Here is a 20,574-nt window from a genome sequence, read left to right as displayed (position 1 = left end):
CACCCGACATCGGTGGGCATTCGTCTATCGAGTCTGCTTTCAGGTTCTTCTCACCTCAGATCCAGGCTTGGATTCCACAGGACACTTTTCATCTTCTCAGCGGCAGCACTTCTTCACATCACGCCATTGAAAACGACAAGGGTTTCCGACAACCACTTGACTCCTATGCACCCGGCTCCTCTGGGACCGGTAACATGGGTATCTCGGTACTCACAAGGGTGCTGGCCTTAGAACCTTCTAAGTTCCAAAGGGTTTGCTTGAAGTCCTCTCCGAAGTGTCCTTAAACTGTAATTTTCCAACCGTGACTTTCCCATAGAGTTGTACGGAGCACGCGTCTGTGTTCCCACACTGCACCCGTCCTCCATGGGCTCCCTGTGTCACTCCTTTGGGAGGTTCCTTTGGGGCCCAGTGATTCTACGTGCTCTAGGCCCGGTGTCTATTGAAGTCATTGTTGTTATACCATTTTTTTAGTATATGGTTCAGTCTCCCCCTGGAGCCCATTCTGTATTGTGCTATTTTCTGAGGTTATATTGATTAAGTATTGTGTGCTTTATGTTCTAATCTCGTATAGAGACTTGTAGAGTGTTTAGTAATAAATACATATTTTTTATATAACACTTGTGGGGTTCTCCTTTCATTTGATAACTCAGGAGGTTCTGTTCTGGGAAAACAAGCTGCTTTACATTCCTTGAAGACCTAAACTGAAGGCTGCTCTCCATAGCTACCACTAGGATAGCTTTCTATAAAGGTTATCTTTGACCTAATCACCATAAGGGTCGTTTGGACTGGTGCAAGATGCCCATTTTAACTAGTGGATAGCATATGCCAGGCCAACTTCTGACACCTGAAAACTTGGGTTCTCAAATCAATAGTAGCAGAGGAAATATGAAAGCCAGGCTCCATGTGAAGCCACCACTTCAGCAGCTGCGGAACAGCAAGATAACTTGAAACTCCTATAAAGCCTCTCTCGTTAAAAAAATGGTTAATTTGCCCAGGTGCTTGCCAAGTTGTTGTAGGGCGATTCCGTCTCCAACTCTCCAACTACTGTTTTTTTATATACTCCAACCACCCGACCAACTTCTAGGAAAAGTAAGATTTAGCTGGACATATGGGAAAAGTTAAACTCAGTATGATGTGCTTGATTGTTTGGGATTATTTCATGGGCATCTCATTCAGAAGTGACTTGAAAACTTACAGCCTTTTCCCCTGGGAGTGGATTGAGGCCTACAAAAAAGAGGGACCACGCCTGGCGCAGAAAGGAGAAGCCCCGACTAGAGACCGGGAATCTAGGAAGAGTCAACGACGACTTAAAAAACGGGGGACTGCAAAGAAACAGAGCCCGTCACATACCGAAAATCAGGGAGCGGAGGCGCTACAGGCTGTGGCAGTCATGAAGAAAGGCCAGAGATCGTAACCGGACAGGGGCTCGGGATCAAAGGGAGGGACAAACGGTTTGGACTCGGACACGTCCCATAGTGGCAGTGTACGGCTGCCTGTTGTGACTCCTCCAACAGCATATGGGATAGTGTGATTCGTGGACTGTTAATCTTATTTTCCCTTTTACCCTCTCCCTCTCTTGCTCTCCAGTGATTTACTCCCCGTTTCCTGTTTTCCCTCACCTTGCCTCTTTTTCTCAGCAGGGGTACCCAAGGGTGGTGGTGAGGGTGGCTGGGTGCGGGCCTGGGTGAAGGCTGGAGCAGCCAGTTAGGACTGAGGCGCCAAGAGTGAATATTTGTGCCTTTGTTGGGCACCTGCGGTGGTTGCCGCGCTCCACCTTAAGTCCTTGAGCTAGTAGCTTTGGGCCTTAACTAGTTGATGGAGTATCAATTGACAAGGAGTGTGGTTGGAGTCCTTGGGGGGGGAGGGCTTAGATTACATCCCATTCAATGCATAATACATTCAAGTTCATTACATGGAACGTGAGAGGGATGGGGTCCATGGCCAAACAAGATTCATGCATATCTAAAGAGGAGAGACGAGCAGGTGGCCCTCTTGCAAGAGACACAATTGACTAGTGGCGAAGTGGATAAACTGCCCAATAGGTGGAGGGGCTGGAAATACACTACTACCTACTCTGCTTTTGCTAGGGGGCATTGATATGGGTTAGACCAGGGGTGCCATTCAAACACACCCTCACTAAAGTGGACAGTGAGGGTAGGTATGTCCTGGTGACCGGGAGATTGGCCGGACGGGAGGTGATGTTTGGGAGTGTGTATGTGCCTAATGTGGATCAGGTGATATTCCTCACTGCCCTCTCAGCACAATTGGTTGACTATATGGGGGACATGCGGTCATTGGGGGTGATTTCAATTGTGTGACGGACACTGTGGCGGATAGGTTGCAACCCCCCCTCACGACTTCAGACACATCGGGTGGTAGCGGCGTTCCAAAATTGGATGAGTCGCTGGGGTCTGGAAGATATCTGGAGGGTGAAACATGTGACGGATAGGAAATATTCCTACTTTTCCCCAATGCACCAGGTACACACCAGACTAGATGCCTTTTAGTGCAAACCAAACTTTAGCACATCTGTTACGCAAACCGAGTATCTGGGTAGGACCCTTTCAAATCACAGTCCGTTGCTGCTGACTCACTAACTGATTGAGACACGGCCCCCGATTCCATTGTGGTGCCTGAACCCACTCACGCTGGAAGACAGGCCTTTCTGGGAATCTCTGAGAGACCCTTATTGAGACTTATTTCCCGATTAATGCAGAGTCTGCGTCCTCTCTGTTGATTGAATGGGAGGCATTCAAGGTGGCAGTGAGAGGCCAATGCTTGGGGCAATCCATAGGTGCACAGCGGGAAATTCTGCAGGAACTACTGGATCTGGAATCCCAGATTAGGCAGCTGGACAATATTCAAGGGATGGGACCTGACTACTGAGCTTATACAAAAGGCCCGCGCTAGCTATAGCGACGCGCTGGAGAGGTTGAAGTGCCACAGTTATAGGGAATACTTAGACAGAGTGCAGAAAGAGGAGGGGAGGGCCAACCGGTTATTGGCTTGGTTGATTAAACCTGAAGGTAGAGTGGTGCCGACTATGCAGGTACAATCGGATGCGGGGGGAGTTGATCTATGACCCTGAGGCCATCAATGGCCTGTTCCGTATCTTTTATGAGAAGTTATATACCAGTCCTGGGCCGGTTTCTTGTTATGAGACACGGAACTTCCTTGAAAATTTGCCATTGGAAGTGCTGTATGAGCAGGTGCAGGATGACCTGGGAGGCCCGGTAACCCTGCATGAGGTTAGGGCTGCTATTTCAGCCATACAGAAAGAGAAGACACCGGGGCCTGAAAGTATCCCAGCAGAATTCTTTGTCGGCTATAAGGAATTATTGGTGCCAAGACTAGTGACTCTATATTCTGAATCCCTACATTGTGGGGTCCTCCCCGAGTTGACCCAGAGAGCGTTGGTGATACCCCTCCCTTAGGACTAAATAAGTGACCTCTCTAGTAACAGAGTACAGACCACTCTCCATGCTCAACCTCGATTTTAAAATTCTTAGTAAAATATTAGCACTGCGGCTACTCCCGCATATGGAAGACGTCATCCATGCAGACCAGATTCATCCCCTCCCGTAACACCTCCCATAACCTGCATTGGTTATACTATGTCCTGTTTCATGAAGAATTATGGTCCGGGTCTTCGGCAGCTGCCCTGTCAGTCGATCTAGGAAAGGTCTTCGACACAGTAGGATGGGAGTATCTTTTTGAAACTATGCTATGGCTAGGCCTTTGGGAGGGTTGGGTGAAGTGGGTTTGACTGTTGTATACATCGCAGAAGGCGCAGGTCCGGACCGGGAAGTCTGTGTCCTCTCAATATTTGATACAGCGGGGTACTCGGCAGGGGTGCCCCCTCTCGCCCCTTTTATTCGCCCAGGCAATTGAACACACTTGTGGAACTGATCCGGCAGGGAGGAGCGGGATAGGGATTAGATCTACTTGGGAGAGGCAGTACCTGGCACCTTAACGGCGCTTGCATTACTGGAGAGATTTGAGGCACAGTCAGGCTTACGGGTCAATAGGAAAAATACCTACCTATTCCCCCTGATGGGACAGGAATCCAGGCTGGGGATACTGGCGATCGACATTAATTGAGCTCCCCACTCCATCAAATATTTGGGAATCCATGTTTTCCATTCTTTGGAAGACCTATGGGAAGGTAATCTGGATAGAAAGCTGGGGTCGCTCGGGACCTGTGTACACTTTTGGCGCTCGTTGCAATTCCCAATCATGGCACGAATTAAATGAAATAAAAAAGAAATGTATTTAGCGCACGTACACCAACGGCATCTTGGCGCTTTGGATGGCAGAAGAGAAACTGCTAGTTGATAACCTAAACAGAAAAACAACTAATCGAAGGCTTCGAGAAAATAACCAAGTTTTCAGAGCCTTTCTAAAGTTGAGATAGGAGGGAATGGAACAGAAAACAACTAATCGAAGGCTTGAGAAAATAACCAAGTTTTCAGAGCCTTTCTAAAGTTGAGATAGGAGGGAATGAAACGGAGGCCAAGGGGCAAAGAGTTCCAAAAGAGGGGAGCTTGAAAAGAAAATCTCAGTCCACCCAGTCTTTTCCATTTAAATGGACATGTCGATAACAGATTGGAGCTCGAAGAACAAAGGACTCGAGGTGGAATGTATCGATCAAGACGACAGGAGATGAATGCCGGGCCTTGTTGAGCGAGGGCTTGATGAGTAAGGCAGCCCAACTTGAAGAGGCAGCGCTGGATCACAGGGAGCCAGTGCAAGCTCTTCAGGAGGGGCCTCGCTGAACTTGTCCTGGGCTGGCGAAAAACCAGCCTGGCCGCTTGGTTCTGGATCTCCCTCCTTAAGATGGTCATGCTGCCGAAACTACTGTATTTTTTTGTTAATTTACCGGCCCTGATGCCACAAGGGCGGTTCTGCCCCTTGAATGCCATAGTGAAGGATCTGATATAGGGGGATGACAGACAGGGGGTCCCCTGCCAATCTTTGCAATGCCCAATGATGGAAGGAGGCTTGAGAGTGCCGGACTTTTAATTGTATATGTTGGCTGCCCAGCTGCAATGGCTGGCACAATGGGTGGAGGGAGTGAATGAAGCGGGTACATGAGTGAGTGAGTGATGATATTTTTAACGCGCACTAATGCCGAGGCGTCTTGGCGCTATGCAGGGTAACTGGCGGAAAGTGCTGGCAACTGTCCTATCGAGTGAAAAGCCACGTCTTAACTTCCTTCCTGAACCGCATGTGGTTGGAGATTTGTCTTAACTGTTGTGGTAGTGAATTCCAAAGCCTAGAGGCCAGGTGGGAGAAGCTCTTCCCTCCCCAACGTCATCTATTAAACTTGGAAACCATAGCCAGCCCATTAGAGGCAGACCTCAAAGGTCGGGTTGGCATGTACCTCGTAAATAGGAGTTGAAGATCGGAGGCCCCTGCTCCCGCCAGTGCTTTATGGACCAGACATAGCGCTTTAAAGTCAATCCGCCTAGGAACTGGAAGCCAGTGTAACTGCTTGATGGCCTGTGAGGTGGAATGGTATTTAGGCAAGTGGAGGAGCAATCTGGCAGCGGCATTCTGAATTGATTGCAACTTGGCCAATTGGGCACACCCTGCTCCTAGGTAGAGGGCATTGCCATAGTCTATTCTAGACAGGATAGTGGCAACGATAACCGTTTTCCTGAGATTGTAGGGAATGAACGGCAAGATCTTTCTCAGCCCTTTGAGCACAAAGAAGCAGGCAGACACCACCTGGTTCACCTGTAGTAACCATCACAGATCTTTGTCAAAGATGAACCCTAGGTTCCTCGCTTTCGCCACTGGAACCGGACAAGCTCCTGCCGCTGTGGGCCACCAGTTGTGATTCCAGATGGACACTTTCTGTCCAAACTCAAGGACTTCGGTCTACTCTGTATTCAATTTCAAGAAGTTCAGGTTCATCCACTTCATGACTTCTGACATACAGCCGGTGAACTCGGCAGCCTTGGAGTCTACAGAGTGTGACACAGAGATGATCAGCTGAGTGTCGTCAGCGTATGACACCAGCTTAAAGCCCAGATTCTTTATTATCTTGGCCAGAGGGGCAACGTAAATATTAAACAGGGTAGGCGATAGCGCCGAACCCTGGGGAACTCCTCCAGGAAGGGTAAAATTATTGGACTGATGGCCATTCCAATATATGACTTGCTCCCTGTCAGACAGAAAGGAGGAGAGGAGAGCTAGCGCTAGGCCTTTGACCCCGATATCCTGCAACCATTGGATAAGTATCTCGTGATTTACGGAGTCAAAGGCCGCTGTGAGATCCAGCAGCACCAGGGAGACCCTGCCTCCCTCATTCATCCCCATCCGAATTTCCTCAGCTGCCATCAGCAAGGCAGTTTCCGTGGAGTGATTCACACGGAAGCCGTGCTGAGTGCTGTTGAGGAGGTGCCATGTCTCAAGATAGTTGGATAGCTCCCCATTCATGGCTTTCTCCGCTAGCTTGGCTGGCAGCGGTAGGCAGGAGATGGGCGGTAACTCTTCTCATCAAGGGGATCTAGCTTTAACAGGGGCCGAATACAGGCCTTTTTCCAAGTTAGTGGAAAAACTCCCGAGCTCAGGACCTGGTTAAGAACCGGTAGTAGTAGGGCACTTATTTCTACAGGTGCCAAATGGAGCACAAAGGGTGGACAGGGGTCCATAAGAGAGCCTGACTTGGTGTTCAACAATAAGTCGGCTAGCGTGTTCTCATTCAGCAGGGAGAACGATGAAAGGTAACTTTGTACTTTAGAAACACCGTCACACCCGCTTTGCTCCATCAGTATACTGTCTGCTACAGCAGACAGATCATTGTACACAGATTGCACCTTGTTCTGAAAGTAGGTTGCCATCTTGTCAGTGAATGCCTTATCAGGTTGAAAGCTGGCGCCCTGCGGGCAACTAAGTAGGGTGTTGACAGTGGAGAATAGTTCTCTGATGAGTGGGTGGCGTCTTGGATTTTCCTAGAATAGTAGGAGGATTTCACCTGAATTATTAATTTCTTATAGTCCTCTAATGCAGCACAGTAGATGTTCTTGTGGGCTGGATCATAGTTCGTTCTCCAAGCCTGCTCTTTCTGTCTGCATTTAATTTTGGCGGTTTTTAGCACGGATGAATACCAAGGGGCAGGCACCCGTTTTTGCCGCTCTCTAAATACCTTCTCCGGTGCTACCTGATTGGCAGTATTAAGAAGGCTAACTTGCAGGGCCGTATCCACCTGGTTGGCGTTGGAGCAGGCCGCTACTTTTTCCTCAAGGGCACCAAGTAAGTCCGACCTGGTAACTAACTTCCAGGCCCAATATTTCCTGGTGGGGGACCTAAGTCGCCTTCTATGGGAGGAGTTGATGAGCGGAATGGTGAAGAACACTGCATAATGATCAGACCATACCATAGGAGGTATTTTATTTTTAACAGCGTGGGGCATGTTGGTACAGATGCCGTCCAAAGTGTGGCCAGCCCTGTGCGTGGGTTAATTAACAATCTACACGAGATTGTGACATGAAAGTATATCCAGGAGATTGACAGTCTCCGAGTTGCATTCGTCCTCCAAATGAAAATTCAAATCTCCCAAAATAGTGTAATGGTCATGCTCGAGGGAATTTTCTAGATGAGTTTGGATTGCCGATAAGAACGGGGCTCTCGGGCCAGGAGGCCTGTAGATTGATAAGCCAGAGAAGGAGGAGGTGTTATCTGATTTCAAAGAGAAGCTCATTGCTTCTGCAACCTCAAGGCTCTCTGGTATGGCCTGCAGTTTGAGAAAGGATTTATGAATAATGGCTAAGCCGCCCCCCCTTCCTACCGCTCGGTTAGTATTTGCGACTGCATAGCCAGAAGGCACAGCAATATTCCAATCGGGGTCGCTGCTGTCATTGGCCCATGTCTCTGTAAGAAACAATGCATCCGGATATTCCATCTGTATTAGACACTCAAATTGGTATTTGAATCGGGCCAACGACCTGACATTAAGTAGCAGGCAGCTAATTACCCTGCTGTTTTCCTTTGCCACCCTGTGATTGTTCAGACAGGGAGGACCTGCGCATAGCCAAGGCGCGGTGTTCAGTCCCTGCAGGGGTTGTCCCTTCCGAACAGAGCCGCTGTCCGGCACTGTCGACCTATCACTAATTTAATGATGACACGTTCCTATACCAAGTTCTAAGAGACTTTCTTTAGTATAAGTTAATTTCAGGGGCGGACCAGGGGCTCTGGCACAAGGCGCAATCCTGGCGCTGACGGGCGCAGACGGGCTTGCCTTAGGCGCGCCGATGGCACGCCCGCTGCGCTCGCCCGCTGCGCTCGCCCGCTGCGCATGAGTGATGGAACAAATGATAAACCAGACGCATTGTTGGCTAAATTACTGAGACCGGCAGTTATTGTCCCATATAAGTAGGTATTGCAGCGTACAGCCATACATACCTGGCAACGCTGTGTTCTCAAGTTGGGTGGGGACTCCATGGTACTCTCCCGCGCTGCCGTTGGTGGGGCTCCCACATAGTGATCCGGTGACAGTGTTCACAGCGGAACAATTGGAGTCATGGACAGAGGTGAGCTTAGACACGGTGGGTGATTGCTATCAAGACGGCTCCATAGTCCCATTTGCAGAATTGATGGACAATTATGGCATTTCCTCTGATCAGTTCCTGCTGTATGAAGCTGTGGTTCATACCTTTGGACACCTATGACGTGGAAGGAGGGATAAACCAACGACTCACCGAGGTCTGCTTGCGTAGAACACTTTGGGCACTGCGGGTCACCAGGTGAAGTGCCATCACGAGGCCCTGGTCACCGCGTCCGTTAGCCTTATGGGGGCTCGCCAAGGCAAATGGGAAAGGGCGATAAGTAGGGAGCTCTCTGATGGAGAATGGGGAAAAGTAATGAGGTCCTATAAGAAAATATCGAGGAACATCAGGCTTAAATGTATGCAGTTCAACTACCTCCATATGGTATATAGGACGCCTCACATGCTCAATGTTACGTATGATGTTGAGCCGAGGAAATGCCTAAGGTGTGCTCATGTGGGTGCTGGGTTTATACCATGACCTGGAGCTGTAGAGTAGTACATGGGTAATGGGCGGAAATCCTGGATAAGATAAGGAAAGCACTGGGGAGGGAACTGGCACTGACTATAGAAGTCTGTTTGTTAGGGCTCTTCCCGCACCCTCCCAAACGGAAGGTGAGGAACTGATTCATTGACCAAGCCCTAGGCCTAGCTAAGAGACTGATAGCGCTGGTGTGGGAGTCCCCGATATGCCACGGGTGGCCGGTTGGAACAGGGAGGTTATTGGTTTGGCAGGAGCGGAGGGCAGGGCCTTGAGTTGGGAGGTAGCGAGGGGCATCGGAGACGACCGATAGACTTATGGAAAGAAGTGCTGGCGAACTGGGAGAACCAAGAGCGGGAGCAGACGATGGGGGGAGGGCGGGGGGGGGGGGAGTGGGAGTCTGGGAGTGGAGAGTGAGTGACATACAAGCTCCCACGCGGACAACGTTGGACCCACAAGGCGGGGGAATGCACGGTATATCCATGAGAAGGTGAACCAATGGTCCTAGAGAGGGGAATACTGTTGGTACATGTGAGAGTAGGGTAGGTGGATGGGGAGATGGCAGCCTCCCCAACTCCCTCTTCCCTCCGGGAGAACCAGCACATTACGCAGAATATAACATGTAATTGACAGGATCGCCGAATGCATCCTTAGAACCAGATGGTACTCAGGCCCCCTATGCATGCCGGATTTTATTAAGTTTCCTTTTTTCTTCCGTTTCTTTCCTTCTTTTTTCTTTTTAATGGTTGATTTGTTAATGGTTATGGTATGAGAGTGACACAGATGAGGGCAGTCCCTGAATCCTGGGTAGTGTCTTGAACCGCCCACCGAGACAAGGCAGGGAAGAGCAGTAGACGGGGTTTACGTAAATTGTTAATGTAATGAGATTGGGCGATGGTGGATACGTAAAAAGCGTTCGAACGTAAACGAAAGTGCAAGATAAGTGACACCATGTCATACTCCAGGAAAGAGTCGTATGTCCCCCTTGTCTAAAAGATAACAGAGAATAATACTGAAAAGTGTTGCAAATATATTGCTTGTGTAAATGTAACAAACATACAAAATGTCAATAAAAACATGTTTAACCCCTTCCCTGTGCCGCAAATTCCACCACGGCGTTGGGGGGCAAGGGGGTGGGCATGGCGCTTCGGTGCTCAGGGCGGCTCCACGCCGTCATGAGTCACGGGCGGCGTGTGCTCATGACGGCGTGGTGCCGTCATGACCCCGCCCGCTTATTAATTCGCACACACAGGCAGGGAATTAGTGCTGCGTGGGCGGAGCAGCAGCGGCATGACGGCTCCACGCCGTCATGAGCACACGCCACCTGTGACTCATGACGGCGTGGAGCCGTCATGAGCACCTAAGGGGTTAAAAAAACCAAATAAAGGCGATCAGAGACACGGTGGTCTGCAGACCACCATCCCTGCGATGGCTTCCAACCGTAGTGAGTGACAATTTATAACACACCTCAATAATATTCATGAGGTAGGTCAGATTATGGACCATCCTGAATCGGAATTTTATGAGGCAAACTATTAGTACATAAGCCAGTGCATACAATTCGATACTGGTCACCAAAAAACTGGTCACTAATTGTAACCATTTTCTTGCACCCAGTAATTAGTATATCTGGCCCTGCCCTCCATTCCCACATGATGGTATGTTTAGCCAAGCACTTAGCCTGGTGTGTGAGGCAGAAATACATATACAGATGAGCAAAGTACAAAATGTTACTACTTTCTGCGGATCGGTATATATGGCTTATGCCACGTGTAGCCGTTATGAATATAAAAAATGTATTACACTAGAACCCAGTCAAAAGGACTTAAACGCATGCATTGATTTAAATCTGCGCCAAATATAGCCAGAACTGTCTTCCTTTGTAAAGTAACTGCACTATGGAACCTGTGAGGTAGAAACAGCCATTTTCACATTAGATTGGCTGTACTATGGTAATAATATGATTGGCTGTCCCTTGGTAATAACATTAAAGTTGTCTTTTGCATTGTAGCAATACTTTTAGGATGTGCCTTTCTTTAAACACTTGTTCCAAATTACAAATTTTATTTGGTCACATTAACTTTTTACTATACAGAATACATACCAGTGATAGGAGGGATGCTTAAATGTATTTTATTCACCGGTCATTACTCAGGCTGCATTCTATTCCGCAGTTTTTTTGCCCACCATGGCACCTCAGATTAAACCCAGGTATGGTGGGAGAAAAAACGATGGAACAGACTGGGCCCACAGTAATCATCAGTGGTGAGAATAATTCATGCAATCTACCCATTTCTTTTTTGTTTTCCACATCAATTTTCACTAGCTTGGATGACTTTTTTTGTAAAGATGGTATGATAGGAGTTGGGAAAACCTAGTAGCTGGTAAGGTGCTAACAAGCCTGAGCTCTCCATAGAAAGCTTCCACCTGTTCGGAGCATGCTGAGAGCAGGTGTGCAGAGGAGTTGCCAAGCAACCAGCCACGAGCCTTTGTTATTGTTAATGGAGCTCCTGGCATTCCCTGGTGAGGGGTGCGGCTCTCTGCGGTCTCGAAAAGCATGGGACGTGCTCATTGTGCAGTGCGATGAGCACATGTACACCCGCAGTGCTTGTAAAATCGGTGCATGTGAAATGGCAAATGCACTGGAACAAGGCAGGGCTGGTTACAAGTTCATTTTGTATTGTATTGCAATTGCATTTATTTCGCGCCTTCTACCCCTGACGAGGTGTCAAAGCACCTTTTCAGTGAATAGCACGCTACTCCGGAACCCAAAAAGGATTAGTGGTAAATTAGTATCGTGAAATATGAAATTTGAGTGGTGGATATGTTAGTCTGTTATTTGTATTGAGAAAGGGCGTGGAGAGATAGAAAAGGAAAAGGTTTGCATTTATATAGCGCTTACTACCACGGATGAGGTGTTGAAGCGCTTTTCAGCGAGTAGCACGCTACTCTAGAACCAGAAAAGGATTAGTGGTGAATTAATGTAGCGAAATGTGAAATTAATTTGAGCAGTGGACATTTCAGTCTGTTATTTGGATTGAAAAGGATAGTGGAGGGATATAAGAGGGAAGGATTTGCATTCATATAGCACGTGTTCCCCAAATGAGGTGTACACACCCACCAGCAAAGTCTGTGTGCAGGGGTCTAGCTTGGTCAATAAGATTGGCAGGTGAGCTTCAGACTTTACAACAATCAAGCTGGCATTTAATGTTAAAATACATTCTACACCGAGCAGAGTATATGAGAGGGGTCTAAGGGGCAGTGGAAAGGGAGACAAATGCAGATTGGATGGGCACTGAGTGAGAGAAAACACAAAATTTTGTAAAACAACCAGCATTTTCAAAGACTTTCAGAACTGAGGAACAGAGTGGGTGGGTGTTTTTTTCTGTGTGTATGTAAAACTTCCTTGTGAAATCCGACAGACACCTCGCAATACCCAACTGAAAGCACCTGTGCCCACCTATTTGCCAAAAAAATTCAGTTATTGGGTAACCCTGGGCGTAGTACTACACTATGCTAACGGAACGTGCTTAGTTTGTACTAATTTGCACTCCGCAAATTGCACATAGCACATTACAAAAACTGTGCTTAATCACGTAGTGTAGCAGCTAAATCAACAACAGGCACAGGTGCTTTGATAAAGCAATTTTACATGCTAAAAAGCATATAACCTATTCACAAAAGTGAACTTTTTGAATGAAAATATTAGGCAATGAGAGAGGTGAGGATTTTGGGGTCCACTCTAACCTAGAGGGAGGACCAAGCAGATGCCTTGAACACAAAGAGCATATACAAAAAGCACATCTAGTTGAACGATTCGGTGGTGGTCCCATCCTCTTAGGACCACCCCAAGCACAGTTATTGGCAAAAAAAAAATCCCAACCAAAGGCCCTGCAAAGCATTATAGGACGAGATTAGCAGTGGGCAGTGAATATTAGAGTATCCAATATCAAAATAATTCTACAAAGAGCTGCAGTTCAACTAGTCGTTACTAGATGTCCCTCACGAGTCAAATGCAAAAGCATTGAAACCCTTTCAAGAAGCTTTTGCATTGCCTTTGATTGAGGTTCTAGAGGACGTGTTTGATCTCCTCAACTATGATGGGAGAGTCCCGATACACTTGGTAGGCCGGGTCCAGGCACATAGCATCTGTATAGTGTCAAAATATGAGGTGAGTTCATCCAGAACCAGGATCGGGGTAGCAGTGTATAGTTGGGAATAGACATATGACATAATGTGTAAGAGCTCAGGTGGGGAAGAGACTTAATTTGAATCTGCATCAATTAGTTCAGAGACATAAGTGGGGGCATGTGGCTTGAGGATCATTCTGTCTAGAGTCCTACCCGGGCACTCTCCCTCCCCATACCGTTGCACCTGTGCCTCTTTGTGTAGAGAGTGTCTCGCAAGTGGCTTCTTCCTGAAATTCAGTACTTTTTATACATATTGTGGCTTATTGTAGCATTTCCAGATTTAAAGTATTCAGACTCTAAGGTGCAGATCTCCCATTTGAGTCTGGAAAAGGTCCCTCTTATAGCCCTAAGTACCCAGGATTGTTTTGCAATACTGAAGCCCCTTTAATCATCTCCCTCAGGGTGGATGGTGATTTCAGAAAAGCCCTCATTATGCATACAATATACTATTTCCCTGCAAAAATCCTCACGGAATGATGCAAACCGCAGTGTGCCCAATGGTAACCGGCAGGTGAAGGCACGAGGGATTGTTTGTGGGAGTCGCAACACCAGAAGGGCCTGGGCCTTTTCACTGAGTGTACAGGGCATATGTTTTACTGCTGTTGTCCATGACTGGGCATCTTTAGACAATAACCGGTAGTCGATTCTGGACAACACATTGTAATGTGCTGAGAGGCAAGTGCCCTTGAGGGTATCTACATGTGTGCGATGCTAGATATCTTGTAAACAGGGGTCATGGATGAGTGCCTTAATAGTCAACGCTGCTCGTGGGTGCATATGTTTAGAGGCACCTGAGCAGTCTAATCCACCCTCTAGTACGACATTCAAATCCCCACCCCATATTATGGCTCGCTATCAAAGGCCTGATATCAGCCTCCATACCCCTGAGAAAAAGTCGGGGTCATCAGTGTTCGGACCATAAATAGCAACTGGTATCTCCGGCTGTCTGTGTAGGGATCCTGCAGAATTACGTAACGCCCTTCCGGGTCAGTGAGGGACTGGGATAGCTGCAAAGAAAGTCCCCTGTATAACAGTACTGTAACACTGCGGGCACAATTGGAGTGGACGGAGGAGTAGGTTACCCCACACTATTTAGCGTGCAATCCGGGGGCAGACACACTCTTGAGGGAAAGCATACATCTAGTTTGTGTCCATTGAGATAGGCCTGTACTAGGCATGCCTGTCTGTGGGTATTAAGGCTGCAGATGTTCCAGGTGAGGCAGACTGTGTTGCCCATGTTGATCGAGGATTGGGAAGAATGCGTTTTGGGGAGTCTGGGCGGTGTATTATGTAAGGTACATGGGAGAGCAGAGAACATGGTGTGTTGTGGCTGTAGCTGATGAGGCAAAAATTAAAGCACCAAGAAATGAAACACATAGCTTATACAACTCTCCACCCATTCCAACCCCCAAACTTGGTTGAGATGATCCGGCCCATACCCCTCCCAAATAATTAAATTTAGTGGCAAAATTGGGAATCATCCCTGGAGGCGAGTAGAAGCTGAACATACAACCCTGCCAGATCGGCGGGGTGATGGAAAGACGCTATCAGTGGCAACTAATTGCAGTTGGGGGGAATATATAGCACACACTAGGCCAAAAAGGGGGAAACAAAACATTAACAATGCAGCAGGTATACTGAAGCCCAACAAACTTAGTGTACAGTTTTGCAAGCCGATATGCTGTGTACAGCAGAGTAATGGTATGTGAGTTCTAGACATACCGCAGCGGCATAGGTCAATCGTAGTCGCTTGGTCAGGCATTCTCGGTGGCATGCAGTGACGAGCCTTGAGGCCCACCCCCCCCCCCCCCAGGAAGCATGCTTTGCAAATTTCATGGCTGAGGAGGCATCTGTGAAGAAGTCCAAATTGCCTTCAGTGGAGATTCGCAATTTCGCTGTGTAGAGGAGGGCATATGGTATATCAGCTTTCTGGAGGAGACATCTGGTGGGCAGAAATTCACAGGGAGCCGCCTACACATATAGTGTGAAGGCCAGATAAAAAGAGATATTATTCTGTTGATGTTGTATAGAGCCTCTCTCACGACCCAGACTCAGGATTGCATCTCGATCACAGTAGTTTAGTAATCGAAATTTATGGGCTTAACTGGTGCACCCGGGACGGCCGCAGGGCCAGAGAGCGGTGAGAGTGCTCCACAATAAAAGACCTTGAATAGTCTCTCACAGAAGAGTTCTTTAAGGAGATCCTCAACTAAGTCCTTCATTTTAGAGATTGTTGTAGATTCAGGAAGTCCTGTAATCCGAATGTAGTTGTGTCGCGAGCGCGCTTTTAGATCCTCATTTTTAGTTTTAATGAGTTCTAAACTAAAGTCCATGCATAGTAAGGACACAGTTTGCACATCATGGATGGACGAGATAAGGTTTTCAAGGTGATCTAGCCTGGGGTCATGTTTATCGATGCGTTGGTTGACACTGTCTAAATGACTGGTAAGTAGATCTAGTTTGGCATCTCTTGCCTTCAGCCTGTCTTGATGGAGGTCCTGGTCCACCTGCCTGGTGAGGTGTCTGCCCTCAAACAAAAGCTTGGATTGCTTTGTATCGTGCCTGCCCATGATCAGTGTGGCCAACGGTCTCGCCACAGACGCAGTCTCCCCAGTGAGCAGTAAAGAAAGACAGGTGAAGTAGAGCCGGTGAAAGCGTTGTCACCACAGCACTCCCACCTCCAGCATGTATGAGTCGCAGTGCTGGGGACTGAGATGCCGGAACCCCAAAGCCTTGCCACACCCTGGGGGATCTCCATACCAGGGGGCACGAGCAGGCTCCTATAGGAGACAGTCCCTCTATGTTTGGTCCTGTGATAGTGAGGAGTGATATTAGGGTCCAGCAGTTGACTATGTGCCCCTAGTGAGGCTCAATGCAGGAACGAAGCGCCCCACGGCTGTACAGTGAAAGACACAGTGAGTTCCTCCACCAATCAGGGACATATACGGAGTGAAGTGATACAGTGATCCCCCCGGTGAAAGCGACTTTGCCAATGCCTGTTAAAAATTATTGTATTTAGCCGTTTTCAACTGCAGTGAACAAAGGCTACAACCCCCAGAATGCACTTTTGTTAAATGACAGACATGAACAACGTAGGGATAATGTACAATTATTCTTATTGTAAAGCTCTGTTTACAGAGTCATAAGTACGAACATTGATGTAAAATAGTCTTAAACCTTAACAGGACACACAGATTCAGTATTGTTTCCTACTGGGTGCAACAGTGCATATGTTTTACAGCAACTAATTTGGCTTACGGTAGAGAGGACAGTGCTAACAATCTAATGCTGCCTGTCCAAAATCACTTATCATTGTGGATTTACCTTTGATTAGCATCAGCTGAATGTGTAGTTTTCCTCCTTGAGAGACATATGTATTTCAATCCCATTGGTAACATTTGTACCCTTTGTACATAACTTTGTGTTAAAATAGCCAAAGAGCAATTTAATAATGCCTCAGAATTTGCCATAACATTTGCCTTTAATTGCACAATATGGGGGCTGATTTGCCTTTCCTTGTCCAATAATGTAGTTTGCCAATAAACGTAGTCAACCATGTGGCATAAGTTAGCCCATCATAGCTACAAAATGGGCACGTCTACACCAGCACTTCCTTACAATTTCTCCACCCTTTCCATGGTGGCCTTTCAACAAAGTAACCCACCCAAACACAGTCTGCATTTGGAAATTCATTCACCACAATTTTTAGGTCTCAGATACCGACAGTCCCAAGTATCTGTTGGCCAGATTTACTGTCTTCAATGCACATTGAGTGGGCTTTGGGTAAACTTCCTGCTCACGATTTGATGGATTTGTGTCTAGCTCAGTTGTAGCCCCATGATTCAACGCCTTTCCTCCCTGTCCCTGTTTGTCCCACCTAGGACCAAAATATCAAAACAGTGTTCTGACTGGCTGTCTTGTATCCTTCCACTGCTGATACTGCTTGCATTCAGAACTATTTTTTCACTTTATTTTATGTACTCCACAGGACTGCATGTGTTTTCTTGCTCACTTTATTGTGCCTCTTCACTTGTACTCTGCGTTTCTGCTTCCGTCTTTCCCCATCAAGCTCATTTTTTTCTAAATATACCCCTTTTCCAGCTCTACTACTTCACTGCTCACCCTACCCTCTATCGCTTTATTGGTATGTATTTTTTTTGCCTCCCACTCTGTTAGGAGGAATCCATTTTAAAATGGCTTTTTACCCATTTCTAGATAGCTACCACGGGTGTGCATGCTGTTGGTGCCTCGCACATCCATAGCAGCCATCTTTGAATACATTTGTAATGTTGAAAAACAAATATAAATAAATAAAATAAGCAGGTAGTTCAGCCCATCTGGCTCATAACACATAGGAGTCAAGCATATGTCAAACAGTGTAATGCATATAAACACACAGTCAATAGTCAGGCCTTATTCATATTTTCCCTCTTTCTCAATGAGCAACTTATTTCAGCGGGAACACTACCTTTAAGGACAGAACTCACGTGAGAGCTAATTGTTCCCTCTGAAGGAATCTCTACATGTAAAGTTTGAGGATGCAGATTTCTGTCCCAGAACCTACCCTCTTAGACTGTAGGTCCAGCCATAAAAAGCCTTCCCAATCCATGCACACTTGAGCCAGGACTTATACCCAGAGACACTTGCTCCTCTCAGTTCTAGAATATGCAGATGCTTCAGAATCAGGACCCTTACCCAGAGCCCTTGGATTCTCAGTTACAGGCTATATTGAAGCCTCAGAGACATGACCCATAGGCAGAGTCCATGCCTTCCCCAGATCCAAGTTATATATAGGAATGTCTCGGAGTCGAGAACCTCACCCAGAGCTCACGGCTCCCTCAGTTAGACCGTAAACCAATGCCTCATAGATAGGGCCCATACCCAGAGTCCACGCCTTCCCAGATCCAGGTATATCAATACCTCGGAGATAGGGCCCATACCCAGAGTCCACGCCTTCCCCAGCTCCAGGGTATATCAATGCATCGGAGATAGGACCCATACCCAGAGCTCATGGCTCCTTCCAGTTCATAATATATTGATGCTTTTTAGTCAGGACCCCACCCAGAGCACATGGCTCCCTCTTTATAGGGCATATCAAAGCCCCAGAGATAGGACGCATACGTAGAGTCCACACCTCCCCCGGTTTTGGGGTATATCAATGCCTCGGAGTCAGGACCCCTATTCAGAGCTCATGGCTCCCACTGTTATGGGGTATCACTGCCTCAGAAATAGATCTATAACTAGAGTCCACGCCTCCAAGGGTTTCAGGGTATATCAATACCCCGAAGAGAAGACCCATACCTGGCGCCCATACCTGTGCGCCAGGGAGAGGTACATAGAGCTGAGAGGATTGTGGCAGCTTTCTCAGCAAACCCCAGAAGAATTTCGTTTTATTTCTACTGATGAAGGATATAATCCAGAAACACATGTGTCAAGAGATTAACAGCAGTAACCTACACCAAGTTTGGTGAAACACTGCAAACTTTCAAGTAAACGTTTAAATTGAACTGCATTTACCAGGATGCAAAGAGGTGAACTGTGCTGGGAGGTGAAGCAGTGTGCTCCTATCCCCCTTCTAGAGTCGACGGCTAACCCGGTTTCAGGGTATATCAATTCCCCGGAGATAGGACCCCTACCTAGAGTCCACGCCTCCACTGGTTTCAGGGTATATCAATGCCCCGGAGATAGGATCCCTACCTAGAGTCCACGCCTCCACTGGTTTCAGGGTATATCAATGCACCGGAGATAGGACCCCTACCTAGAGTCCACGCCTCCACTGGTTTCAGGGTATATCAATGCCCCGGAGATAGGATCCCTACCTAGAGTCCATGCCTCCACTGGTTTCAGGGTATATCAATGCACCGGAGATAGGACACCTACCTAGAGTCCACGCCTCCACTGGTTTCAGGGTATATCAATGCCCCGGAGATAGGATCCCTACCTAGAGTCCACGCCTCCACTGGTTTCAGGGTATATCAATGCACCGGAGATAGAACACCTACCTAGAGTCCACGCCTCCACTGGTTTCAGAGTATACCAATACTTCAGAGTTTGCACCCTTACCCATTGCTTCCCAGGTTACATGGAACACAAACAGTGAAGAGGCAGTACTTACCCCCATGGCGAATACTGCTCTCTGCTGTGAATTGTGATGCATGTCAGACCTTGGGCTCTGCGGCGGCAGATGCTGCTGTTGGTGAACCGTGTTAGGATTTTCAGGAATCAAGTTCAGTGTAGACTCCGTCCCGCTCTTCGGCGTGGTTCCCAGTGAGGCCATGCCCTCCAATCTACAGCTGTACAAGATGCCCAAGTTAGGTTCTCTATCTCAAAGTTAGGAATTTCATACATTAGGAGTAAAAAAAAAGTGATATTCAAGTAATATCAGAGACCTCATGGGTCACCGAGCATTTATAAAATGTTCCTAATATGAAACCTAACGATGCACTGTGCACAGTTGATACTCCCCTGCTCGAGCTAACATAAACTGAGGTTTAGTGTTCATTGTGCTGTTTAGATTTATATCTGAAGGTACATTGTGCTCTCCAAGTAAGGTAATCCATGCCCTATTCAAGCGACCCACAGCCTCACTAGTCGAGGCTCATTTAATACTCATTATTTACCAATACATTAAAATAATGTATTTGATGTGATGCTTCTTAACTCTTAGAGGGTGACAGAGAACCATCAATGAAGTGGAAAGCAGGTATGGATCAAGCAGCAATTTTGAAACTGCAACTTACAACAAGAAGTTCTAAAAAGCGAACAGTAATAAAAGGTGTTATATAAATGAAAGAGGAAAATAAGTTTGGAAAAAGATACAGTTTGTGTTAAGGAGTTTATACAAGGCTCATATTACATACCAAGACAGCAGTGTGAACACTGTTTAAGAAGCATTATAAGGTCCTACAATTTTCATTCAGCAGGTATCACATAACATCCCAAATTGTGTAGTCCAAGTGGTAAAATAGCACACAGACCCATTCTTTTCGGCTCCATAAACCTCATTGCGTGGGGCAAATCGTCTACCCTTAAAGGAACCTTCTTTAACCCTGTTTCTAAAGTATGGAATATCTTCCTTAATCATAGCAGGATTGCTCCATCCTTCAAAACAAGCTTAAAAACACACCTCGAATGAATACATTACTTTATCAAACCGTTAACAGCTATTGAACGAGTATCAGCAATTGCAAGACATCGATTCCAGTTTACTCAATATCTAATAAGACAAGTTGTTTTGCATATGAAGCTAAATTCAAGAAGTAGCTAGTGTAGTGATTAGAGTTCCAGGAACTTCCTGATATGTGACAATAGCTTTGAGTGGCGTCATATATTATGGTATTTATTTTTTTAAC

At 47.0% G+C, this 20,574-nt stretch overlaps 1 protein-coding gene across 3 annotated transcripts in view; it reads right to left on the bottom strand.

Moving 5' to 3' along the window:
• LOC144807919 (membrane-spanning 4-domains subfamily A member 8-like) overlaps positions 1-20,574 on the bottom strand; it is a 139,855-nt gene that overhangs the window by 93,155 nt on the left and 26,126 nt on the right. For all 3 annotated transcript variants that reach the window (XM_078673513.1, XM_078673512.1, XM_078673514.1), the window contains exon 2: positions 19,338-19,515. In XM_078673513.1, coding sequence (XP_078529639.1) covers positions 19,338-19,499 — 162 coding nt within the window. In that variant the 5' untranslated portion in view covers positions 19,500-19,515. The remainder of the gene's footprint in view (positions 1-19,337; positions 19,516-20,574) is intronic.

Source organism: Lissotriton helveticus, chromosome 1_2 (genome assembly GCF_964261635.1).
Source record: "Lissotriton helveticus chromosome 1_2, aLisHel1.1, whole genome shotgun sequence".
NCBI lineage: Eukaryota > Metazoa > Chordata > Amphibia > Caudata > Salamandridae > Lissotriton > Lissotriton helveticus.
This window is presented reverse-complemented; position numbering and strand designations above follow the sequence as displayed.